At 52.1% G+C, this 26,755-nt stretch overlaps 1 protein-coding gene across 2 annotated transcripts in view; it reads left to right on the forward strand.

Moving 5' to 3' along the window:
• Nucleotides 1-26,755, forward strand: part of trabd2b (TraB domain containing 2B) — a 48,948-nt gene that overhangs the window by 15,616 nt on the left and 6,577 nt on the right. For both annotated transcript variants that reach the window (XM_072699917.1, XM_023844132.2), the window contains exons 3-4: nt 13,715-13,861; nt 17,858-18,032. In XM_072699917.1, the coding sequence (XP_072556018.1) occupies nt 13,715-13,861; nt 17,858-18,032 (322 nt within the window). The remainder of the gene's footprint in view (nt 1-13,714; nt 13,862-17,857; nt 18,033-26,755) is intronic.

A 26,755-nucleotide genomic window follows, 5' to 3' on the forward strand; every position in this document is an offset into this window, starting at 1 on the left:
TACGCAGATAACAATGTTGAAACGATGTTTCAGGAGCAGCAGTAAAATTTAGTGGGGGCTAAATAGTTATCATCACAATGGAAATAGCAAATGTCAAACCTCTGAAGGTTTTCAAGGTCAGATTTTATCCCCAAAAGCTACCAAGCTATAAAAACATGACCATGGACTGCAGTACGCTAATATTCCGGATGGTTCTGTCCCAGGTAGTCAGGAGAAAAACAGAACTGGGGACGGTCTACCTTTCTCAAGACCTCCTTTCTCAGAGGGAGAGACCCAGGTTAGTAGTCTCTGGAAGAACATCCAGACCGCTTGCTAACGAGGAGGCTAAGTCTAATAGGGACTGACGTCCGCAGGCGGGAGGAAGGCTGGGCGCCGTTTCCCACCTCTGCCAAACAGCTTGAAGTGGTTTTTTAGGAGGGGTGAAAAATTTGACTTATCTTTTCATCTCCTTTGTGGATATTCGTATGTGCTGCAGAGCAGCTAAGATGGGGAGCTTGGCATCTGTTACCGTGCAGAGTTGGAGTTGGACCACTGTGGCGCACATCTGAATTTGGCACAATATGATGTGAAAAGTAGAACTTGGCCTTTTCTTCAGTATAGGATTTAGCTCTGCTATGTTCTTGCTGAGTTTATCCTGTGCTAACATGGAGAGTTTAGCTGTGTCTGTGTTCTCACTGGGATTAGCCTATTCTAACAAATAGTTCAGCTTGGCCGATGTACGTCTGCATGCGCTGTTATACAGAGTTTTGCTTTGCCACTAAGACCACTGTGCATCAGAGACATGCCATATAAGCTTCTGTGTTCGTTGTTACCATTAGCAAGTCTCCAGGCTAACTCCAGTAGGAAGGTACATGCCACAGATGATTGTTTTGAGAACAGCAGATGTAGGTAATGGTTTGTGTAGCCTGTCCTGTACTATGACAAAGGGTTTCACGTGGAATGCCCTCCTGAGTCATTCTGTGATGTCAGAGGTAGATGGGAGGAAGATGGATGAGATTGAAGAAGATAAGAGGGGAAAGAAGAGCAAACAGGTTTTGTGGAAGCAAGACGGAGAGAGGAGGGATTGAAAGGTCAGACAGGGAGCTGTGGAATGGCTAAACATTCTCAGATGAAAGGACTTCTTCCAGCCTCCTCGATAAACACATTGTCAGACAGACCCCCAGCTCTGCATAGACTGTCAGGCAGACCCCCAGCTCCAGATAAAATGTCAGGCAGACCCCCAGCTCTGGATAAAATGTCAGGCAGACCCCCAGCTCTGGATAAAATGTCAGGCAGACCCCCAGCTCCGGATAAAATGTCAGGCAGACCCCCAGCTCTGGATAGAATGTCAGGCAGACCCCTAGCTCCGGATAGAATGTCAGGCAGACCCCCAGCTCCGGATAAAATGTTAGGCAGACCCCCAGCTCCGGATAAAATTCCAGGCAGACCCCCAGCTCTGGATAAAATGTCAGGCAGACCCCCAGCTCTGGATAAAATGTCAGGCAGACCCCCAGCTCTGGATAAAATGTCAGGCAGACCCCCAGCTCTGGATAGAATGTCAGGCAGACCCCCAGCTCCGGATAAAATGTCAGGCAGACCCCCAGCTCCGGATAAAATGTCAGGCAGACCCCCAGCTCCGGATAAAATTCCAGGCAGACCCCCAGCTCTGGATAAAATGTCAGGCAGACCCCCAGCTCTGGATAAAATGTCAGGCAGACCCCCGGTTTTGCAGATAGTGTCAGGCAGAGCCCTGTTTAATCACTGAGAAGCAAGTAACTGAGTAAATATGGAGTTTCCCCGGGAGTCCTGGACTTTTAGGGGAAGCCTACCTCAGCACCTCCTGCTCATTACTGGTTTGCGTCCCTGAGGTCATCTCAAGCTTAAATTAACTATGAGAGGGCTCTTGTACGCCTTCTATCGGGGATCCGATTACGCTTTCCCCCAGTTACGCCATTTCGCTGCGCCCCCACCCGTGCCATGCAGGTTGGGGCTCTTGGCATGAACAGGCCCCCCACCCCTCCCCGTGTCACTTTCCTCCATAAATAGTGTGTGTGTGTGTGTGTGTGTTAACGGCGTTGTGTTTTGTTAGCCTGCGCAGTTGCGGTGGCGAGGGTGCTCATTTGTGGAGAGACCCGGCAGCACGGGGGGGGGGTCCCCACTGCACGCTGTAAACGGCCCCGGCGCTAATCTAAACTCCAGCGAACATGACATTTAACAGCTGCGGTCGGCGTGCCTCCCGGGGCAGGGCAGGGTCCTGTCATTAAGGCGTGACTGTGGAGCCGCGGGGAAACCGCCGGACCGCAGCCGGCCGGCCGGACCCAGGGAGGCCGGGATGCCGGAGACCACAGGGCCAGGCATGTCAAGGGCCGCGGGGGGCGTCTCCGCTAATGGGTCCACGGAATCCTCCCACAAGCGAAAACATCCTTTTGATCTTGTTTATTTACAGCCGAATCAGTATCTCTCTCATGTGTGAGCCGTTGCCTTCCACAGCTGCTTTGGCTAAAGGGTCTTTTTCTCCGTATTTAAAATAACAAACAAATTAAAGGGAATTTTAATTAAGAAGGCCTTTTGGATAGCAGGGCGCATGTCTGGGGGGGGGGGGGGGTGTCAAAAACAAAGCGTCTGTGTGTGGTGATTCCTGTCAAGCAGAACCCGGCCTCTCGTACCCGGAAACTGGACATAAACGTCTCGGAATGTGGCAGATTGGCGTGTGTCGCCAGAAAGCAGCTTCCTCGGGGGGGGGGGGGTCATTAAGGGGGAGGGTGCCAGCTAGGGTTGGCTGAGTCAGACGGCAGCACGAGGTCGTGTTAGGGCCGACCCAGCCTGCCCCCCCCTGCCCTTCAGCAGCCACGCTGACTTGCAGTTGATCAGCTGAATGTAATGGGGATTGCGGGGGTTCCCTACAGCACTGCGCACTGCGGATTTCGTCCGCACTGCGATGAGAGATCGTCGCACAGATCCGTGAACAAAGAGCGGCCAGACTGTGGTGCAGCCACGAGGACTCGGGACAGGTTGCTGCACTAAATGCAAAAAATGCAGCCCCACTGTACGGGCCACTGTGTGAAAAGACTGCAGTGTAGCCAGGGACGAGGAGCACTGGAGCTTCCTGGCAGCCGCTGCGGCATCTGCAGACAGTGGAGTCTGTCAAAGTTCTGAAAACAGGCCATATACTGTGATGAAACTCGGTGTGTAGCATGTGGTGTGTGTGTGTGTGTGTGTGTGGGGGGGGGGGGGGGCTGCGGTGAAGACGGTACTCACTGTCTGGATTGCTGTGGAAGAGATTTATTTCCCTAATAGGATTTAGGTCCTTTACTTTATCTGTTTAACCTCCTCAACCTAAAGGCCTTTCAGAAAAATACCTCCATGTTTTTGGGAGGCTCTACATGTCGTGCAATATCTTCCGAGTTACAGATGCTCCGTGTGCGGATCGCCAGCGAGCAGCAACTAACCCCGACCAGGCCCAACATTCAGACTTACTTTCAGTCACACTTTTCATACAGTATTACCCTGACAGGCCACATGTTCAGTTAAAAAAAAAAAACATTATTATTTTCTGTCCTGTCGGGGCGTGAATCAGACCTTACGGTGACAGTCCGACATAAACACCCCCTGCACTAAAAATCACAGACAGACCATGTGAGGCATCCAAAACCAGCCCCATTTTATTTACTCTCACATCTGTCCAAAATGCATTTTAAAATTGCTCCAAAAAGAATAAGTGGCTCAGATGTAGCATTTTTCTTGAGTCACCCGCATATCCTCTATACCACGTATTTAGCATTCGGGTATTTAAGTAGTATTTTGAATCGAGTTAAATCTGTTCTAGAAGTATTCCCCTGGAAAGTGATTATTTCTCATTTGCACATTGACATTTTACGCCGCTCTAATCCAGAGAGACGTCCGGGGAGGTGCCAGAAATGTAAAGTGCCACCATTACATTCAGATCGTGAAGATTTAAATAGCATAAGTAACATTGACACATATAAATGTTATATTAAAATACTTTCCTATAACCGAAGCTTATAAATTGTGTTGAGCGTGAGGCGCTGCAGTCGGCAGACCCACAGCGTCCAGGGTTCGAGGAGCGCCGATGTCACCAGAGCTGATCGTTTTCTGCAGGAGTGGCTGTCGCGCCGTGTCGGAGAGCTATTATCGCGCACCAGAGCCGGCGAGTCGACTGCTGCCGCTCGTCTGCCGGCTCGGTCTGTTTTTCTCTTTTACGGTTTACCAGAAGTCGTGTGCTTTGCCAGTAGCTCGGCGCTGATGCTCATCTGGCTCGGGAGGAAGACTCATGGGCTGTCTGAAAAGCTGGAAGGAGCGCAATATGGTCCACGTCTGAAATCTTACCGTAATATAAGACGAAACCCACTGGGGTTGGTAGGTGCAGTTCGCGTCAGATGAAGTGGAGCAGATTTACAGAGTATTGAGTTGATCGTGTTTAGGTTTAGGTGAATGTGTTTCACTTTGCCAATTTTCTAGAAGAAGGTCCATTTCACCCAATAACAACGTAATAATGTACCGACTCTATCTACAAGTGTCTCATTTTTTTTTTAAACTTAGCTCTCATGTTTTAAGGGTGTATTTCTGAATAGAAATAAGTTATGAAAATATTCTTGGTTATGTTAATACGTTGAATTTTTATGGAGTGTATGAATATAAACGACAGAAGCAAAATGTTTAAGCTGATGTGGAGGGTTATGAGGATCCTAATGACCAAGGTGTGATTGTGTGTGTTGCTGGTGGCTGAGTATCAGGGATTAAGTTGCGTTTATGGCTGTTGGGAGGAAAGGGGACAACGTGCAGCAGGGAAGCATAGGGTCGGGTCAAACTGGGCTGAGCTGAATTGGCTGTGACCTGCCGGTTCTGATGCCACCTACTCGGACCCGATGGGAAGTATTGCTCTGCACATTGGCAGGCCTGGACCTGGGCTTAGAACCCACCCCCACCCCCCCCGACCACACTTCTGGAACATTCCAGTTGGACGCTTCTCACAGAGGATTGTTTGGGAATTCATTTTTCTTTTAAAGTTTTTTTTTTTTTTAATTAAAGCAATGAATCTTTTGTGGAAAAAAAAAAAAATCCTGGTCAGTGTATGTGAAACGGCTTCCAAACCAAACCTTTTTCTTAATGGGTCGCTGTGGTGAAAGGGGCTGTAATTACGCCCCCGGTCTCCGCCGGTGTCTCACGCTGTCAGCGGTTTCTCCCGCCCGTGATCTCCGATGCGCGTGAGCGCCGTGAGTGTGGCGGGGTTTTCAGGAGCGGGGGGAAACTCCGGTTTCTATGGTTCCTCCCCCCGGGTGGCCGGGGCGGACACCGGCACATTCTGCATTCACGCCGGGGCCGCCATAATCCGTTGCTGCTCTGCGGATGCAGCCCGGAAAACAGCCCCTCATGCCTGGAATGTCATGCCGACATGCTACACCGGGAGGTGCAGACGAGCCCAGAACCAGCCAACCGTGGAGTAACTTTCCAGCCAGCTCCTGACGGACGGATGCTTGCTCGGAAGCTCACTGCAGGAGCGGCAGAAGGAGAACGGTCCTTGTGATCACGTGTCACGACCTTCGAGCCCGTATCCCGTCTCCAAGCCGCGAACCCAGCCCTCTCACCTCATATAAACACCCTTATCACTTATTCATTTAGTAGTGACATTTAACCAAATCGTTTGAGAAAACAGGATCAGTCAGTCTCAGTAATAGTTTGGGGTTAAGGGCGCCGCTGTTCAGGGGCCTGGTGCCTCAGTAACAGTTTGGGGTTAAAATGGCGGTGTAATTTCCCGACTCTGGGATTTGAACCGGCGACCTTCTGAACACAGACACAGCATCGTAACCCAGCAAGCAGCTCACACACCGCATTGTTTGACAGGCTGTTACAACATTCTCCTGCGGATTCCTGATGTTCGTCATTTAGTGGGGGGAGAGCCCCCTCTTCCCTGAAGTTCAGCACCCTCTGATAGACATGCCCCCCCCCACCCAGATGTTGCACATCACAAGCAGGAGGCTGGTCCATGGTGGGGGGGGGGCTGAGCTTCTGCCTGCCAGATCAGGACTCAGACTGCTTTAGGCTGTAATGAAGAGCAGCTCTCAGACACGGACCCCCCCCTCATCTGACCGTCTTTGCTTGGTGTTTCCTGGCATTTCTCCTCCCAACTACTCATTCGCCGCTCTCTCCCTGTCATCAGAGGGCTGCCCCCTCCGCCCCCCCACCCTCTACGTCTGCCTCCCTGCTCCTCGCCCCGTCACACAGCGTTAAGCCGCCCCCAACTGGCGTCCTCACGTGATGGGAGAGGCGTCCTCGCTGCTCCCAAACGCCTCGAGCTGGCCACTCCCCTGGCCCTCATCTGCTTTCCATTCGCACCCCTTCCTCTGCGAATCGGTGTCCGGATGCCACCTGGCTGTGGGGGAATGGTGGGGGGGGGGGGGCAACAAGGGCGCACGCGACGCATTCCCCACGAGTGTGACGCATTCCCTGCGAGCGCAAAACAGATACGTACAAAAGCAGCAGCTGACTCCTCCCCGGCGAGCTTTTCCCGACGGCGCTGGTTTCCCGGCCCCCATCTGCCAAACGGCACGCATCTTTATCGTCTTGACGCGGGGGCCACGGGGGTATTACGTGTCGGGTGGGGGCCTTTCGTGGCACAGGAAGAAAAGAGCGGCCAGTGAAGCATTTTCCAGCTCGAGGAAAGCATTTCTCCTCTAGGTATTTTGGCCGCTCCGGGCTCCTCCGTGGCCCCGCTCTTCCTTCGTCCTCCTCCCCGCTCTCTCTTCGTCCTCCTCCCCGCTCTCTCTTCGTCCTCCTCCCCGCTCTCTCTTCGTCCTCCTCCCCGCTCTTCCTTCGTCCTCCTCCCCGCTCTCTCTTCGTCCTCCTCCCCGCTCTCTCTTCGTCCTCCTCCCCGCTCTTCCTTCGTCCTCCTCCCCGCTCTTCCTTCGTCCTCCTCCCCGCTCTCTCTTCGTCCTCCTCCCCGCTCTCTCTTCGTCCTCCTCCCCGCTCTCTCTTCGTCCTCCTCCCCGCTCTTCCTTCGTCCTCCTCCCCGCTCTCTCTTCGTCCTCCTCCCCGCTCTTCCTTCGTCCTCCTCCCCGCTCTTCCTTCGTCCTCCTCCCCGCTCTCTCTTCGTCCTCCTCCCCGCTCTTCCTTTGTCCTCCTCCCCGCTCTCTCTTCGTCCTCCTCCCCGCTCTGGCTCATTCTCATTGGCTCCCCGTTCCTTCCTGTCCCAACCACCCCCCGCCCCCGCAGATGTGTTGACAGGACTTTTTCGGAATACAGCGAGATGCATTAAAAGTGACAGCCCGCAGCGGGTGGTGGCATTGCGGGATCACTCGCGGGCACAGACGCACGCAAGGCGTGCGCCAGACCGCTGCACACACCCCTCCCCTCGAACCCCACCCGCCGATAGCTGATACAGACCCAGAGGGGTGAAGGCACACGGCTCGAATTTTGAACAGATCGTTTGCACCTGTTTGCACTCGTATTGAGATGCATGGGCAGGGACTTCATGCTCCTGAATCTTAGGGGATTCCTGTCCGCTCTCATTCTAAGGATATTAACCCTTTAATTCCAAACCAAACTAATGTAGCAGATGACAATTGATAACAAATAAAAACTTAGCCTTTTAACCATAAAACACTATGAAACAGTATAAATAAAAAAGCACTTTCTCTGTATTTTCTGATGAACACCCCTATTTTGCAGGTGAGGTGGTACAGTCAGGCTTATTAGTGCTCGAACCCATGCCCAGCTATCCTTCTGCACACAGGCATGCCACCCCATTCAGCGTCTCACTTAAGAAGGAGCCGGCCCCGTCAGCAAGTGCTCTCTGCGTACCGCCCCCCCCCCCGTGAAATTGGACATTTCTCCCCCGATTTGCCGTGAAATGGCGTGTTTGTCTGGATTAGCATTTAGCATCCCGGGGAGCCGTGACCAGGGGCTGTGATCCAGGGCACCTGGCAGACAGACAGACGCGGCCCCAGCTTGATGAGCCACACCCCCGCAGCCTGAGCCACACACGGGTGCAAGACAGAGGGGAGACAAGGGCTAAGCTAAGGGCCGGCCCTGGCAGGGCGGCCTGTAAAGGTGCGTCATAAACCAGGAGTGCTGGTGTGGGTTTGTCCTGCAGAATACACGGCTTTCTGGGTCCTGAAGCACGGAGCCAGCTGGGATCTGGAGGGTGGGGGCTATAGTTTTCCCTGGCAGTCAGCTCCTGCTCCTCCTGCTAACTGGAAACACATGGCGGCTTCTCTCTCTTTTTCTTTCCCATGAGCACACATGCACGCACACACCACACACACCTGTAAACGTCGGCTATCCTCGGGCTCTGTACCCCTGTGCTCCTCACGGCTGAACTCAACGGCCCCTATCAGGCAAATTAAATTCACAACCTCGCGTGTGGTGCGCTTTAAATAGCTGTGATCGGCTAACAGCGGCGAATGAGCCGCATAGGGCATGTTCGCCTTCTCTGCTCCTCTGCTCCCATTGGCTGTTTTCCCCCTCGTCTTTGCCGAGCTGGCAGATTGACTTAAGACCTCATTGGATGACATGAAAACCTTAGCCGATCTGGCACCATCCATGTCTCCAGGACCGAGAGCAGTCCACCTGATTCGGGCCCAAAGACACCTCATGTCAAACCCAAAAGGACTCTGTGTTTTTATTGGACTAGGCTAAAGCAGTGGCATTGGCAGTTTTGAGCTCTGGCTTGCTGCTGCCCCCTGCAGGTCTGGCTTATAATTGTGATGGGTCAAAGGGGCCCAGGCTCTGGATATGATTATGAAAGCACCAGGGCACCTTTGACCCAGCTCAACAACCCCTCCCCCCATTCTGTATGTCCCCCCCGTCCCACGTTCCTCCAATAGCTCCTGATCTGCCCGGCCCAGGCCCCTGGCAAGAAGTACTGCTCTTTTCTCTCCATTGTGCTACTGCCATGCTAGTCAATATTGACACACTCTGGCTCTTTCTGTCCCAGCATGAAGGGACAGCACCACACTACTGGGGCAGCAGTGGTGAAGTGGGGGGGTGGGGTCCTGGCGACACAGCTGCCTCTACGGCGACGCTTTGTTGTTCCTCTTCATTTCCTCGAGGCGGGAAAGACGGGATGAGAGCAGCGGTATCCGAGGCTGCCAAGTCAAACAGCCGGCTTGTTTGTGGACAAGTGTAAAGAGAGCAGAGGTAATCCCCCTACCGTTATTAACTTTGAGGGGTCGGGGGGGTAGGGGGATTAGGTGTGGAGGCGAGGGAGTGGGAGGGGACCACAGAACAGAGGAGAGGTGTCAGAGTGTGAGGCTGCTGGGTCAGAGAGAGGGATGAAGATCTCAGTCACTGGCTGAGCTGTAGGGGGGAGCGTGGGGAGGAGTAGCTCCGTAGGGGGGTGTGGGCCACTGGCACGTGGGTTTCATGGATTCCTGGTGGAATGAGGAGAGCGGAACTAAATCAGGGAGACGGAGAGCCAATGAGACACAGTGTGGAGAGACTGACGGCCAAATGAAAGCAGATTTAAAAATGATGCACTTCACTGGTCGGGTTTGGCATTCCGCAGCAGGTCACGTTTGTGTCGTGCCCTGGACTGGGTACCTGTAGCCCTTAGGGGTTCCGGGACTCCCTCAGGAGTCTGGGAGTGTTGTAGAGTACGCAGGGGTACAGCAGAGAGACCTGGTGCACCGTTCAGCCCGCGCGTGATCGGTGGAAAGCACCGCTGACCTTCAGATAAGTAAAATCACAAATCAGAAAGGAGCCAAGGCCTTGTAAAAATATTTTGGCAATTCTTAAAGTTGGAAATCACATCTGAAGCCCCCCCCCCATTTGCCATGGTGTTGTTTTTATGGAATTCGATGCGTTACCGGGATACATCTGAAAAGTTTCACAGCTTTCGGAGGTGGACAGTAAAACTGCCAGAGACAGCATAGAAGTCGTGACTGCATCTGGACACGACCTGCACTTGCAATAAATATCTGCAGGGGGAGGAGAGGCGGGTGGGATTGGACCACGTATGCAAGGAGGTTAACAGGCAGGAGGCGTGAGGGTGGGGTGGGGGAAAGGATTAGAAATAGGGATGGCAGTGAAAATGCCGGGTAATACGTGAGGCGTTTAATGCCTGCCCCCGCTGACCTGCCTCAGACAAGGCCTCCCTTTAAACACCACGCTTTTGTGGGACCTTTGAGACAGTATCCCATCCCTTTTTACAAGAGTAGGGGGGCTCCTGTGCAGTATGACCAGGACCTGTCATAGCTGGGGGGGGGGGGGGGCAGTTGCTAGACTCCTGACCTCTTGTATGTTATTACAGCAACCCCCCCCCCCCCCCCCACCCAAACTCGCAAGGTTCTGGGGACAACCAAATTCTATCCCCCTCCGATCGGCAAGAAAAACAAGCTTTTGGTGTGGGGTAGCGGGGGCACAGCCTTCTGAGGAATGAGATTTTATGCTTTTCTTTGTTGCCGTATGGTTTTTTTGCACTGTTGTCATGGGTGCATTCATTTTGACTCGATTTTGGGCCGGACCCTCACTTTAGATTCGGGTCTGAGCCCCTCTTGGATGCTAACAAACAGTGACAAAGACCACAGAGGGACAGATCTGCACACGAATGCCTCCCTTGTGGACCTACCGTTTGATTTTTACTTGTTGTGTTGGTCTCCATCTCTCCATCTCTCTCTCTCTCTCTCTTTCAAAGGCTCAAATGTGGCACCCCTGAATTGTCAGCATGGGCCCGTGAGAATGGGGAGGGGGGGGACAGGCCCGCCGGGGCAATCATCCAACACCTTGTCATCGGCACCAACTCATTACACACGATAAAAAAAAGCGAACATTCTGGACGGGGGACCGAGCATGAGTGCTATCAAACCGCCGGCTGAATTTGCTTTAGGGTCAATTGCCTATGTATTCTCACATGTTTTGAAAAATGACTCTCCCCCTTTCTTTGGGCCAGTGGAAGAAGGGGGGCTGGATGGGCTTCTTTTTTTCTTTTCCTTCTACACTAATGAAATTTTGGAATGCAACACTCGAGTGAAAGCTGCAGTTCCAGACAGTCCCGGGCAGGCCTGCCATCGACCTTGTTTCTGCAGAGCTTTTATTTGATTATCATCTGAGTTTGACAAAGGTGTGTGGGGGGGGGGGTGATAGTACCTTTTCCCCCCGATGCAGATCAGGGAGGGTCATTTTGACCCCACCCCCTTTCAGTGATAGAGGCTCAGACGGTGTGCAGCAGGTGTGTGAGGGGGGTGCCCAGGTTACAGTCGAGGGTGTGTCGGATTACTCACACAGGCGTGTGCTTGCTCTGAGCCCCCCCGGGCTGGCACGCTCACCTTGTTTAGGGAGACACCCAGGGCTGGTGGCTCTACAGACGCCGGGCAGGTGGGGAGACGCCAGCTCACAGGCCAGCCCCGGGGGCTCGGGCCCCTGGCAGCAGTAGAAAGGCCCCATTGGGCACGGTGCCGCACGGGTCAGGGGGCTGTGGGGGTGGGAGAGGCCGACCTGGCAGGTGGAGCACGACAGGAAAAGAGTGGCGCCCACAAGGTAGAGAGGGATTAACGGGTCGCGGTTATTCTCATGGCGGGGGCTCGGGGCAGTGGAGGGATGACGCCTTCGGAGGGGGGGGCTGATCAAGCCCCGTGCCGTCGGATATGGGGCCGAAAATAGACTGTTAGACACTTCACTAGTAGGGGTGGGCTTCATATGTGATGGGATGTGTCAAAGTCAGTGATTGGCCAGTACTGACCCCCCCCCCACCCTCCCCAGTCACTGCACAGAAGGTTTGAGGGGCACCAGTGAAGGTTTGGAAGGTAACCAGTATATTACAGGGTTTGCAAACTCACTGGGCATCCAGAAATGAGTCTCTCTCATGCTGGAGTAGAAGAATAAGCGGCCGGTGGATTGGGATTGGGTGTGATCCGTCGACTGAGTAAGAGGTCCGTTGTTGGATTTCAGAAGAAAGACCAATGAAAAACCTCTGAGACTGATGTATGAATAAAAATATATGTGCTATCGATGTCTGAAATAATGCACTACACCCAAGAATTGATTGTATCAAAAAAAATATTTAGGAAAAGATAAGAAAATGTTTAAAATATAAACTATACAGTTTCTGTTGGCCGCATTTGAGTGCCGTGAAACTGAATCCTCGGAGATAACTATCCCGGCTGTCAAAAGGCTGATCGATGACTGACAGCAGCAGTCCTCCTGCCAGGCCAATCAGAGGTCAGTTTCAGGGAGGGGCGGGACGGCATGATTTAACCCCTCGTGTCAGACACAACTGCTGTGTCGCTTAGGTTGCTGGTTGTGGCACGCCATAAATTCTCCTTAAAGAGGGCTTACTCTCTGCTTTAATGGGCAGCGTAAATTTACAGCCTGCCAGGGTCCAGCGAGCTGTTTTTAGAGGGGCTCTGTCTTCCTGTTTGAGCGCCTTGCTCTGCAGGTCTCCAGGTCGTCGGGGTGGAGCTCAGCCCCCTGTCATGCTCTGATTGGGGAATTGGGCCAAAATGGAACATTTTGAAATGCAGAACTACATGAAACCAGTTAGATGTTTCATTTGTGTGTTTGTGTGTGTGGTCCAGATATACCTTACCTTGTGGGAACAACGTAATGAATACCTGTTTCCTGGTCCCCATAAGGGAAAACTCAATTTTATGAAAAAATCTGTGACTGCAATTAAAAAACTAAAAATGCAAAAACTGTTTTGTTTTGTTTGGTTACGTATGGTTATGGCTGGGTAGGAACATAAGAAATTTACAAACGAGAGGAGGTCATTCGGCCCATCAAGCTCGTTTGGGGAGAACTCAAAGTTATTAAAATATTATCTAGCTCTGATTTAAAGGAACCCAGGGTTTTAGGAGTTAAGGTTGTCATTGTTGGGAGTAGGGTTTTGCCCATAGGAAAGAATGGACGGTCCTCACAAAGATATAAGAACAGGTCTTTGTGTGTGTGTGTGTGTGTGTGTGTGTGTGTGGCCAGATACTGTGGGGCTCTCCGCTTCATTTTTACAGCACAGCTGATAATCCAAAGAAACGTGGAGCGAGATGCAGCACAGATTGCCGTTTTGTTTCCTAAAGGACGACCCCTTTGACGTCACCAGGAAGCATTTGCACTCACAGTATATTGGCGCGTTGAGAAAGCGCTGAGGGCAGCCCTGCCATAACCACAGTCATCTTCATCCGCCCAGAAAGCGATGATGCTGAAGGTGCTTCGAAACTGGCAGTTTCTAATGCTTAGCCTGCCTCGAATCCTTGGCTGCTTCAGAGTCTTCTGGACTAGGGGATTCCAGCCTTCCATGGACTGGTTTATGTTGTACAAAAATGTCACAGACTGGTAAGCCCGGGGGGGGGGGCTTGGGGTTTCTGCTGCATTGATTGGTGATTTGATGAGTTTAACTGCTTTCACTGTTTTCCGATGTGAACAGAGCAGCAAATGTGAGGAGTCATAAAAAATATAGATTCTTTTTATGAAAACATATAGTTTATTTTTGGAAATGCACCAACCCCTCCACTAAACACCCAGCGCTGCGTGGCCTGCAGGAATACTGGCTGCAGGCTGGTACCGGTCCGCGGATCTCAGGCTCGGTACCCCCCAGTCCAGATGGTGAACAAAAGCTCGCTGAGAACGATCAAACCTCTGCTATGGAAACTGCTACATGGGGAGTAATACAGTGCAGGATCAGATTTAAACAGATTTCCCCTTTCAGGATTGAGGAACCTTTCTGCGTGGGCAGAACCTCTCTAAGTTCCACTAAAGGTACGGCTGTCCCTGCTTCCTCCCGCTGCAGGTGCTGTTCGCGCTGAACCAGACCCTGCTGCAGCACGAGAGTGCCCGGGCGGGCAGCGTGCCAGCTTCCTACACCACCGAGGACCTCATCACCCACTACAACTGCGGTGACCTCAGCTCCATCATCTTCAGCCACGACACCTCGCAGGTCAGAGGTCGTGGCGCTGCGAGGGGCTGCCCTGAGAGACGTGTGTCGCCTTTTCGACTCGCATTGAGCCTATTCATTAACAAAGCTCTTCTTTCAGTACTAGATGCTCACCTAGAGCTGCCGGGCATCTTGTTTGCTGAAGCGCTTGATCTGCAGACATTTCTGTTCGCGTTTGAGGTTGAGAAAGCTGCCTCCATAAAAATTGAACCTGACAGCCAGTGGATCACCATGTTAGTGCTCTACACCCGGCAGCTAGTTACCGACCCTGACAGCCAGTGGATCACCGTGTTAGTGCTCTACACCCGGCAGCTAGTTACTGACCCTGATGGGCAGCAGATCACCGTGTTAGCGCTCTACACCTGGTAGTGGGTTACTGACCCTGATGGCCAGTAGATTGTCGCCATACTGAAGTGTCCCAAAGTAAGTGCTGTAGGGTGGGGGGGCAGGTGTTTGACAGCATGCAGACTTTAATCTGCACCCTCAGCTTAATCTTCATTACGGCTCCGGCTGGAGAGCCAGTGACAGCAGGGGTTAATGGATTTCAGCAGCAGCGAGAGTAGGGGCTGGCCGGGGGGGGGGGTCGCTTTGTGTCGCTTTAGATTTCCTGGACAGAGTGCAGCTGATGGGCCTCCCTATGATAAGGTATCTGCCTGTGGTCCACCTTGCCCCCCCACCTCCCTGCATTCACTCTTTCTTCTTCTTCTGCATTTTTTTGTTCTTTTTTTTTAAAAAAAAACTTTTCCTAGCACCCGCCATAAATCAGCAGCTGAACCGGGGGCTTATCGGTGCAGAGCTGTGACCAGCCCTGGGTACAGATAAGCAGGGGGTGCTTCACGTGGGGCGGGGCTGCTAGGGGTGGGGTGTGAAGACAGGAAGAGACCGAGAGAGAGAGAGAGAGCACCCGAGAGAGACCGAGAGAGAGAGAGAGCACCCGAGAGAGACCGAGAGAGAGGGACAGAGAGAGAGCGACCAAGAGAAAGAGAGAGCGACCGAGAGAGAGAGCGACTGAGAGAGAGAGTGTGGGAGCCTGGATCATAACCGCTTTCCCGCACCCCCTCCATCAGCGAGGTGCGTAACACAGCATGGACGAGCGTCGCCAGGGAAAGGGGGGCCCTGCCACACGGCAGACGGCTCGCCTGAGCTGCGTAAGGGGAAACAGAAGGCTCCGGAATTTCCCAGGGCCAGTGATTTAATGGTTTAATGGTTTATTTGTTTATTCCACGAATGTTCTGAAATATTGGACATTTTCTGATGTCATGTTAAACAGCTGGACTTCAGCTGTTGTAGAAAAATAAGCAATATAACAGGGTCACATTTTTCCAACTTCAGATACATTTTATTAATTCCAGTTTATACTGCCTGATATTAGCAGATGTAGGATCCACATTAAATATCAGAAAACAGGCTTCCAATAAAGTACATAAACCCCCGATTTCACTGTAGCTGCTGCCAGCCGCTCTGTTTTCACTTATGTGGGAACGGCACAGAGATAAAGTATCTGCAGTGTTGCTCTGCTGAAATGACGTAGCTTTTTATTTGGTCATCACTGGTTATTTTCACTCCTTTAGATGACTGTAAATATGCAGTGCAGAGAATATCCAGCACCCATGAGGAAGTCAGGGTGTATTAATGCGGGGCCTGCGGGCAGAGCCAGTCTGCCTGCCCTTTTGGTCGCTGGCTGATAGTGTGTATCAGTGTTACTATTAAACTGATTTTTCAACTCAGCACTGCGCTGTACTTGATACATAAGCGGCCCCCTTGGGACTCGGAGCGCGAATGGCTGGATTTCTGAAAAGACGCGATTCCGAATTTCCAATACCGGTTCTAGCTGATGGTTGCTCCAAGCGAACATCGCTGCCAGTGTCCCCCGTCTGAGGCAAAGTGGAATTGGAGGCTGAATAGGACACCAGCACGATCAGTCCGACGCACCTTTAATGGTAACTCGATACACTACATACTGATCTGAGATGCTGGGAAATCACAGTTACTCTGCTTGTGGGTAAGAAACCACAAGCACCCATCTTCAGACTGCTTACCCTGTACAGGGGTGTGGGGGGGCTGTTCCAGGCCAGACAGAGCCAACTGCACTGCACACTGCAAAGTCCACTGCGCAGCACACACTGTTGGCTACGCGTTGTGAGCGATTTAGAGACACCAGTTCATGTAACTGCAACGCAGGGAGAACAGGCCAGATTCAACAATAGAGGTGTCAAGCCACACTTCTACTGACCACAGCTAAGAAGTGAGGTATTTATGTAAATATTGTACTAAATATTGTCAGTTTAATACTGAATTAAATTGAAAGACACTGATATGAGTCTGTTTGTTGAGCTTCTGTCATCTGAGACCATTTCATCCTCAGATGACCTCCCTGGTTAGTGCTGGTTAGTTTAGTCTTACTCGTTATAAGGTCTCTTAACTAGGAAGAGGAGGAAAGATTATAATGAAGCCCTGGTGGGAAACACTGAGCTTGTCGACGCACTTTCTGCGGTTCCCGAACACACTCCATGCCTCAATAAATGAGATTAGGAAGGCGAGCGATGGCTCACTCAGAACTCAGCCCCACCTTCCCAGAAAAACACTCCCCAAGTGCACAACTGCCGAAATAAAGGCCCTCTTCTTACATTATGTCCCACATTTGTGTTTCTGCTCGATGTGGAAACACAAACACAGCCCTCCCACAGTCTCTGACAGTCAGCCTCGTGCTGTTGGATGGTTCCCTCAGAAGACATTACCCCTGTCTCACGACTCGACCTCTGATTGGTCAATTTCAGTTCTGAAAAAAAAAAACCCTGAATATAATTGCTTCCCTGACAAGGACACACCGGCTTACTGTGACACCAGTGCCAGGAACGACGCAACTCCTTGCTCTGAAGCTCGGAATCAAAGCACATGTGAGCCGTGAAGCAATTGTGAACTAATATACCAGATGTTAAAAATAGCGCCATTTATGTTAAGTTCTTTTCGCCGTAAAGCACGTTATTACTGGAGTTGTGTGCTTCTCAAATGTTATGGGAATACATCTGTTTACTAAGAGATGTATTTGAACTTCAAGTCCTAGTTCAGATTTTTAACAAACATCTGTGTTGTTGACCTGCCTGTCACTTTCCCATTTCTGGATGCTCCCAGGACAGTGTGGTTAAGCTGACTTGATAAATGTTTACACCGTTTAAGTCTGATTGCAGTGAGGTGATTCATAGGAAAAATGCATGTTCAGTTCCTAGTTAGGGAACTAAGTACAGTGGCAATCCCCGACCTGCAGGTGGCACTGTTAGGTGAGCGTTCTTGCAGACTCGGGCTACTGGAGCAGCAAGGTGAATGTGATACCTTACAGCCAGATGCCTGAAGCCTGTGTCCTTAGGCGCTGCTCCTTGAGCCAGTGGAGTTGATCCCAGCTGTCGACTCCGAGTCCTTTGCGGAGTGGGTGGGGGGACCCTTGCAGCTGCCCGTTCAAATCTGGGGGTGTGTGGGGGGCGGGGAGTTTATGGGGCAAGAATGTAGGGATTCAGAGCATCTGCAAGACATCTTATTTAGCGTTTGACCACCCCCCCCACCTCATGCTTCATGACAAATATATCCCACAGTACAGAGAGTAAGGAACTTGTTACTATCAAATGCTTTGACTCAGAGAGCGACCCGAGACGGAGGTGCTGGGTGTCCTAGCGCAGGTAGAACCAGCATTAGCCCCATTCGGGACACGTAGGGGAAGGACCCCCCCCCCCATTTGGGTCTAACCCAGCAGGAGAGTTGCTTGAACATACTGGAACCAATCCAAGAGTCCGGTCCAAGGAGGAGAGTGCAAACTGGGGCAATGAGTGTTTGCTGGGATAACTGTGAGTTTCTCTGCCACGTCTCACACCTCCGGCCTTGACAGCAGTGTCAGAGACACCCTGCTCTCCCCCCCCCTGCCCCCGTCCCAGCCCCCAGGTACAGGTATGTGTTAGCTCACATTGACCAGCTCACAGTCACCCCCCCCTCTCTCTGCCCCCCCCACAGCTGCCCCACTTTGTGAACAGCTCCTTGCCGGACCATGAGCGCAGCACGGCCCAGCAGATCGACAGTTACTTCCGCCGTGAGCTCATCTACAAGCGCAACCAGCGCATGGCGCGCCGTGTCTCTGCACTCATGCAGCGCAGCCCCACGCAGACCTTCTTCTTCGCCTTTGGGGCGGGTAAGGGGTGGGGCCGCCGTGGGGGGCGGGGCCAGGATGGGGCGGGGCCACGGCAGGGCATCTGGGAAGATGGGAGCGTGCGATCTTGGTTTATATGCCGTTATGGTTGGGTGTCCTGGAGGCAACGAGGGTCTCCGAGGATGTCCTACAGCGCAACATCCCCAGGAATTCCCACCATGGCCATAAAGATTAACGGAGTGTGGTGAAGATGCAGGCTGACATACGAGGGGGCTGAGAGGCGGGCAGACGCTGAAACTGGTTAAGCATCTTCAGAAGTATGAACAAGGGGAAAAATGAGAACTAGAGGCTCTTTTCCTTTCCTGAAGGCTGAATTATGCAAGTGTGTGAACAAATGAAGAAAAGCGCACATAACCTTAGAGTGTGCCTTTGAGTATAATGAGAGGAGTGAATGTGGAGTATACTCCAGGCCCACCACAATCCTGGCCAGGATAAGTAATTAGAAGATTCGTGGATGGAAGAATGTGGATGAATGATTGTGGATAAAATGTGGATTGACTATTGTGTGAATGTGGGCAGAGCTTAGACTGAGTGTGGACTGAATGTGGAGTGAATGCAGATTGAGTGCTGAGTGCATGTGGGCAGAATGTGGATTGAGTGCCGTGTGAATGTGGACAGACTGTGGATTGAGTGCCGTGTGAATGTGGACATACTGTGGATTGAGTGCCGCGTGAATGCGGACAGAATGTGGAGCGAATGTGGATTGAATGTTATGTGAATGTGGACAGAATGTGGACTGAAAGTAGATCGACTGTCGTATGTATGTGGACTGAATGTGGACTGAGTGTGGAAATCCCTGCAGTATATTTGTCATCAACATGACAGCATCACTCCAGTGCTGATACCGCTGCAGTTGTTCGGGAAAAAAAAAAGAAAGAGCCGTTTGTTTCAATTAGCATTCCTGGGTAATGCCGCTAATGTTTCCTGTAGGGCGCTGTCCCTCCCAAGAGAGCTCTGTGTCTGTGCGTGTGGGGCTGGCTCCTGTGCCCCCCTCCCCATGTGTGTGCACCACACACACTGATTAATTCCCATCACAAGTGTTCCTTAGTCCCTTGATCCTCTCTGTTGCATTTGGAAAAAATATCCATCTGCATTTGGAAAAAATATCCAGCTGCATCCATAATATATAATATTCAGCGGCCATATCCAGCTGCGTGTGTGTGTGTATGTGTGTGTGCGCGTCTCTCAGTGAGTGTGCGTTTACGTGTGTTCATTGCCCTTACGCTGTATAAACATAGTTATGCATTTGTAGGTCCAGGATACCTGAACTTTTGTGTGTGTGTTATGTGTGTGTGTGTGAGGTTATGTCTGTGCTCACTAGAATGGGTGTGACTGTGTATATACATAAAAATCCACGTTTATACGTGCACAGGCGCGGGATGTGTGTGCGTGTTTGTGTGTCTGCTCATATGGTGTGATGATGTGTATATATAGACCTTCTAAAACACGTGTGTATGTACACAGGCGAGTCCCAGACGTGTGCAGTTACCACACGCGTGTCGGCCGAGACGGTCGGCCTTGCAGGGGCAGTGGGGAATCTGAACCGGACTGTGCCGCTTCTAAAGAACGTGTTTACAGAATCCGTTAAGGGAACTTTCAAACAAAAGCATCATTTTTAATTCATTTGTCAGCAGCGTACTTCGTCGTGCGTTGAACCCGATGGTGAACCATAATAAATGTTAGGAACACTACGGCAGATCCAGCCTTCTGGGAGGTGCGGACAGAGAGCCCGGATTTTGGCTGGACGCTCCCTGGCCTTGGGGGCCGTTCCCGGCCCGTGTCCGAGTCCCGTCTCCAGATGGCGTCGGCACAGTGGACCACGGCACCTTGGCTGATGGAGAACGCCCCACCGACGGCTGGACCTGGCAGCTCTTTTCTGCCATGTTTCCATGGAAACAGCCGCATGAAGAGCCCCATGATCGTTGTCCTAGATGGTTCTGTTTAACACTGCAGAAATATCACACATATGTGCAGTTCATTAAGGCAGAGGGCTGACCAAGCCTGTGTAGACTGGATATAGGTGAACAAGCTTATGGAAGAAACGCCTGAGAGACGTAAAGAACCTCATTTGGCCAACAGTCTGCATAGAGGATGTCCAGGGGCAGGTCCTCCATGGACAGGTTCTCCAGGGGCAGGTCCTCCAGAGGCAGGTCCTCCAGAGGCAGGTCCTCCATGGACAGGTTCTCCAGGGGCAGGTTCTCCAGAGGCAGGTCCTTCATGGACAGGTTCTCCAGGGGCAGGTCCTCCATGGACAGGTTCTCTAGTGGCAGGTCCTCCATGGACAGGTTCTCCAGAGGCAGGTCCTCCATGGACAGGTTCTCCAGAGGCAGGTCCTTCATGGACAGGTTCTCCAGGGGCAGGTCCTCCATGGACAGGTTCTCTAGTGGCAGGTCCTCCATGGACAGGTTCTCCAGGGGCAGGTCCTCCATGGACAGGTTCTCTAGTGGCAGGTCCACCATGGACAGGTTCTCCAGAGGCAGGTCCTCCATGGACAGGTTCTCTAGTGGCAGGTCCTCCATGGACAGGTTCTCTAGTGGCAGGTCCTCCATGGACAGGTATCACACCATTCCCTTTGTACTAGCTGCTCATTTAGGGCTATCAGTGTTTATAATGCCCCCCTCCCAGTCTCCAAAACTCCGATATGGAGCTCAGGGAGAAGGAGGAGAAGAAAAACAAAATTTGAAGGAGAAGGAGAAGAAGAATAAACAGGCACCAAGTTTCAGGCATCTAAAGTTACTTGGGTCGTTCCACACATTTTCCAGGGGGGGTGTGTATAAAGTACTTTGGGCAGGCCATCCATCTGAGCTGTGGCTCCCAGCCCCGCCGAACATACCCCCCCCCCTCAGTCCCCCAGACCCTCTGTAGTGACATGGCACTCCCTGCCAGACGTTCTGGGTAATAACACAACATTTTTCAGTTTTATGCCCGAGTTGTTTTTGAAAACATGGCAGGAGGAGAGTCATAACAAGGGGAGGAATTAATAAATACGAGCAACGATGTGATGGATTTTACTCTCTCTGGTGCCCCCTGCAGGGCAGGAATTTTACACTGGAAAAAACGTGGCCTGCCGGGAGGCTGGCCCACAGATTTCAGAGGACAGCTTTATGCCTGACTTACACTGGACACAGCAGGGAGGCCACTATCCAAATAATTAGCTCAATAAAGCAAAGCTGAGGCAGACGGAGAAGCAGAGCACCCTGGATTTCCCCGGTCCTGATTTAGGGTCTTCTGGGTAATGGTTCCCCTTCTAATCCATGACAGGCAGGGAGGTCTGATGTAAATCCGGGCTACAGCCACGCTGACCCTGCAGACGACATGCTGCCTATCGACCCCCCCCCCGTCCTGGCGGCCCCGCAGGCTCACTGCTCCCTGATTGATGTCTTTTCGTTATTCGGGCAGATGGCGCAGGCTAAGACCTCCACTTATTTGCCATTACACTCCTCATTGAATGCACAGAGAGCTGGCTAAACGACGGTGTCTCTTTCAGAGGGATTAACAGGCCTGTTCTCACACACACACACACTAGCAGTGGAAGAACTTTTTCTGGCATTTTTTTTTTACAGTGACACACACAGACGGCCAAAAGACACAGACAGGTATAGACATGCACAGACACACAGACAGAGAGGCACAGACTGCGCACAGACAGGCACAGCCCGACAGAAAGGTATAGACAGACACACACACACACAGAGGTATAGACAGACAGAAAGAGAAGCAGAGACATGCACACAGACAGGCACAGACACACAGACAGAGAGGCACAGACTGCACACAGACAGGCACAGACACACAGACAGAGAGGCACAGACTGCACACAGACAGGCACAGACACACAGACAGAGAGGCACAGACTGCACACAGACAGGCACAGACACACAGACAGAGAGGCACAGACTGCACACAGACAGGCACAGACACACTCTCCTCCCTCATTAGCACCCTGAGCTGGCCGGGACCTCCGTGCTGCTGCATCCTGCTGCCGTTCCCCGGCTCCTCGGTGCCGCCCCTCTTTATTAAAAACATCCCCTGGAATTTCCTGCAGCCACTGCATCCCAGCCACCGGTGGAGCGAAGCATGCAGTGAGCCAGTGGCTGTGCATGTGGGTGCGTGTCAGGGTGTGTGTGAGGGTGCGTGTCAGGGTGTGTGTGAGGGTGCGTGTGTGAGGGCGCGTGTGAGAGTGTGTGTATGAGCCGTGTGAGGGCGTGTATGTGAGAGGGGTGCATCTGAGAGCCAGCACCATGGCAGGAGCCCTGGGGAGGCAGCAGGAGTGACTCCCTGATGATAACCATCCTGACTTTTTCCCCGTTTAATATAAATGCCGCTTTATTACATACCGTGTTTTGGTCCTGCTGATTTGTTCTGAGGGGAAAATATGAGCGGGGGCATTTTCCGGAGGTTTCTCCACATATGCTGAGCAGTTGTGTTGTGCGTGCGGCGTTAGCAGAGCACCCCCCCCCCCCCCCCCCGACGGCCGCCAAGCTGACGGGGGCCGGGTCCTCCTCTCTCTGTCCCGTCCCAGCGCCCCTCCCCTTCCCCAGCTCCCCTGTCCCGTTACTTCTTTATCGATCACGTCTCCCCCCCAACCCCAACCGATCCAATCTCCACCTTCCCTAGAGGATGTGGAATCGGAGGGGGGGGGGGGGGTCTTCTATGTGTACATTTTTCAGATGCATATGTGAGCATGATGTGGACTCGCACCCCCCCACGCCTGCGAGCCTGACACTGTGCAGACCCCCCCCCCCCCCCCAACCTCGTTTGGGTCTGTGGCTACAAAACGTGGTTTTTCCCCCCCTGCCCCTCTGGCTCACGTGCCCTCGCACTTCTGCACACATGGCAACTGCTGCCTAATATTTGTAGCCCATAATTTCTGAATTATATCTGGAGAGGTGCGACACTAACTTAATCTTGTCAGAGCCAATTTCCTGACGGATACCAGGCGTTCCTTTCTATCTTGCTCTGTTCGTGCCCTGGAAAATGTCCTTCGACGTTATATCATCATTTTTCATGAATAATGTTGTCGCTGCTCTTCCCCCGGTGGTAGCGGTAGGGGTAGCATTTGCTGTCCTAAGTACCGCAGCTGGGTGGGGGGAGCGGGGGGTCATTTACAGGAGGTTTCTGCTTTCGGTTCCCCTGCATGTAACCTGTCTTTGGTGAGGCTATTAAACTGATGCTGCCTGTGGCTGCAGGGACGAATGGGAGGGGTGTGGAGAGAGACTAATGCAGGCAGAAGAGTTTCAGGGAGGCCTGTTTGTGCAGGAAGCGCCACTAGGGGGCGACACGCCATGCCGGGTTTATATCTGGGCCGCTGTGTCGCTTCCTGGTCCATCACAGGCAGGAAAAGAAAAGGTGGTCTGTCTGGGGATCGGGGTGTGGTCTGTCTGGGGATCGGGGTGGTACTTTCATCGCCCCTCAATCCCAGTGGTGGAGGGTGGCTCTGTCTGGATCTGGAGCCTGGGGGGGGGACTGCCTGGTGTAACATGGACCAGGGGAGGGTTGGAAAGGATGATTTAGTCTGAGGCGCTGACGGAGTTACTCCGCAAGGATCTTTCTCTAGATCATCAGCTTCTCTGTACATTCTGGTCTGTTCCTTTTCCAGTATGCATTTCGTCCGAGTCAAAATTCATCGCTTGCCGCCGTCGTTCCAAGTCTCCGTATCTCGGTGCTGTAGTTTCGGTGCGATCGCGCCTCAGGGCTGTTAGCCCCGCCCACAATTCGATACTCTCGCCACACGTCATGTGCTTGGTTAAAAGCGAGAACGAATCTGTGGAGCACGTTCAAGCACCAACGCACTTCACATGAAGCTGGGAGGGCATGTCCCAGTGTCTTTGACACATGGGACTGGCCGTGATGTGTGGGAGAATTTCAAATGTGTCATTATTGCAAAGAGGAATGATGTGAAGAGTTTAGCCCAGTGTTTCCCAGTCCAGCATCTCCCAGTCCAGTGTTTCCCAGTCCAGCATCTCCCAGTCAGGTCCCCGCTCCACATTACCAGGAGCTGGGAGGGAGCAAAAATGTGGACCATCTGTGTGTCCCCAGGGACCAAGCTGGAAAACATTGGTTTAGCTGGTAAATCCAGGTTAAAGTAAGATGACTCTTTTCACTTTGCTAACTGGGTAGCGTGGCTGCTGGTCATGGTGGAAACGCATAAGGACGAACCAGGAGGAAGACTGGGAGTAAATGGTTTCCTTGGAAGCCCGGCTGAGATTAAAATTTCACTGAAACAGCTGAGCTTTAAGAAAAAGTGTCCAGTGAAACTGAACAAATGAAACCGGTCTGAATGCTGTTCAACCGAATAGTTATTTCAATATTAGTTCAAATACAGGAACTCGTGGCCATAGGTGGAAATTAGCGGGAGAACATATTAAACTGTCTTTGAGAAAGCACTTATTTACACAGCGTGTAGTTAGAGTATGGAATAGTCTTCCTGCTATTGTAGCGGAAGCTAAAACCCTGGGTTCCTTTAAATCAGAGCTAGATAAGATTTTAACAACTCTGAGCTATTAGCTAAGTTCTCCCCAAATGAGCTTGATGGGCCGAATGGCCTCTCGTTTGTAAATTTCTTATGTGAATCACCTGTCACAAGGTGCCTGTACTGTATTAAATGTTCTGTAGCTACAAAGGAAATGGAGGAATTTCTGCTGATTTCAATCCAGTACAGGTGGGTAGTTCAGATCCAGAAAGTAAAAATCCAGACCAAGATTTTGTGTCAACCAGCTAGTTCAGTATAAAGGGTTATAGTTACAGAGTATTCAACTAGCTGGTTGAAACAAAATCTTGGTCTGGATTTTTACTGGCACTAATATTATTGTGAAATAGCTGGATGAGTCTTTCAATCAAAGGAACAAACCAGTATAAGCACAAGAAGAACTGAACTAATTAGCCAAGCGCAGGAACCTTTCAGGTTTAAAGTAGTTTTTAAAAACTGAAGTAACTTAAAGTCTCACCTCGACATGGATTACGTGGTCACCCTACTCCCATAATGCACCTGGCTTCAGGCACACCCCCCATCATAGCGTAGTAAGACTCTTACTGTGTAGTCAAGGAAGGTTCTGGTCTATTGAGTGACTCATTAAGCGTCGCGTAATCGACAACAGAAGCAAAGTGCAAAGGGAGAAAGGCACTGATTTAATGGGGTAGGAAGGAGATTGATAAAATGAGTGAGAACGTATTTGACACAGGTGGGGCTGGATGAAGATGGAATCAAGGAGGCACTGGAGTGAATAACATGACAGATGTGAGCTGAGTGCCTGCTCTGTACATATAAGGCAGGTCTAATGTGAGCCTCTCTGAGGACTTTCTGTTGGACCCGCCGGGCAGCAGGACATGTGGAGTTAAAGCGTCAGCTGTCAAGAACGAAACCAAACAGCGGGTGCAATTTTCACTAAACGTTTTAACGTGTCACAGGCCTGACCCACCCTACCCCCCCACCCCCACCCTCTGCACCCCCTCCCCTCCCCTCCCTTCTGGGACAGTTATATACAGCAGTGGTGCCCCGGCCAGTCAAACAAGGCATAAGCAAACGGACAGTCTAAATATTTAAAGTGACGGAGGTAACGGTAAATGTTCCTGCAGAAAACCATTCATGTCGGTTGTCAGGGGTCCTCAGGGGAGGGGGGGGAAATCCTCACGGGATGGGCCTGCAGAGGATCTCTCAGAGTCCTGTGGCGGCACTTCTGACCCCGCCCCCCCACTGCCGGGACTAATATTCTCACGCACTCAGAGTGGTACCGCTTGTTCGGTGGGGGGGGGGGGGGGTCCCTGCTCTGCTCTGCTCCCATTAATGTGCTAATGAAAGCAGACAGGAACATCGAAAGGCCTGGGATTTCCCGATGCCACGCGGGACCCGCGCTCTTTTCGACGTCCAGGCCGGATTAAGCGGATACACGACCCCAGGTGCCGGAGCGCTGGGCCCGGATCGCGACCCGGAAATGACTGGGCTTCTCGTCGTATTATGGGCCCGGAGCATTATGTGCTTGTTCATTAGCATCCTGGCTACACAGCACTGCCGGTTAGCCGCTGCCGGCTGCTAACGATACCCTGGGCTCCTCTGCTGGAGCGCGGGTGAGGAGCCGGGATTAGCGGGGCCCCCGTCAGCGGGTCACACCAACCCGGCAGCCAAGAGGACCCTGTAATTATGGTGAGGAGTGCGTGCTTCCCTGGCGTAGTCTGCGTGAGTCCCCTGTCTCACATCTCACCACACAGGGTCTTCTGTTTGTTTGTAGCGTAGCAACAGCACCGGGCACACTTTACCAGCTCCTCTGTCGTCCCAAACATCCCGCCTCCTGCTGTCCTTTCAAGCGCCTTTCTTAGCAGTGACCACCAGGGGCCACTAAAGCGCCTGGTCACGTCATTCTTTTCCTACTGCATCCTTCCTCTGAGACTTGGCCGACTACATGGAGTGGAGGGATGCCGGGTGACGTCAGCGTGTTACTGGGGGGCTTTTCCCCGTGGGGTGGCCAGGGCAGAGCCTGACACGCCATTTCCAATAAGCCTCAAACAGTTCAAATGGTCCCTAAAAGTCAGGGGCCCTGTTAAAACTTGCTAAAAGCTTCGCGACATTATGTTACGGTGAGCCGGAGGCCTGCCGCCGGAGGCCTGCCAGGGAGGGACGGCCACTCTCCCTAGCAGGCCTCTGCGAGATGGGGGCCATCAGGAGCGCTGGACTGGCCAACTGACACCCAGGCCTCCTGTTAAAAGCAGGG

This window comes from Paramormyrops kingsleyae, chromosome 15, assembly GCF_048594095.1.
Source record: "Paramormyrops kingsleyae isolate MSU_618 chromosome 15, PKINGS_0.4, whole genome shotgun sequence".
NCBI lineage: Eukaryota > Metazoa > Chordata > Actinopteri > Osteoglossiformes > Mormyridae > Paramormyrops > Paramormyrops kingsleyae.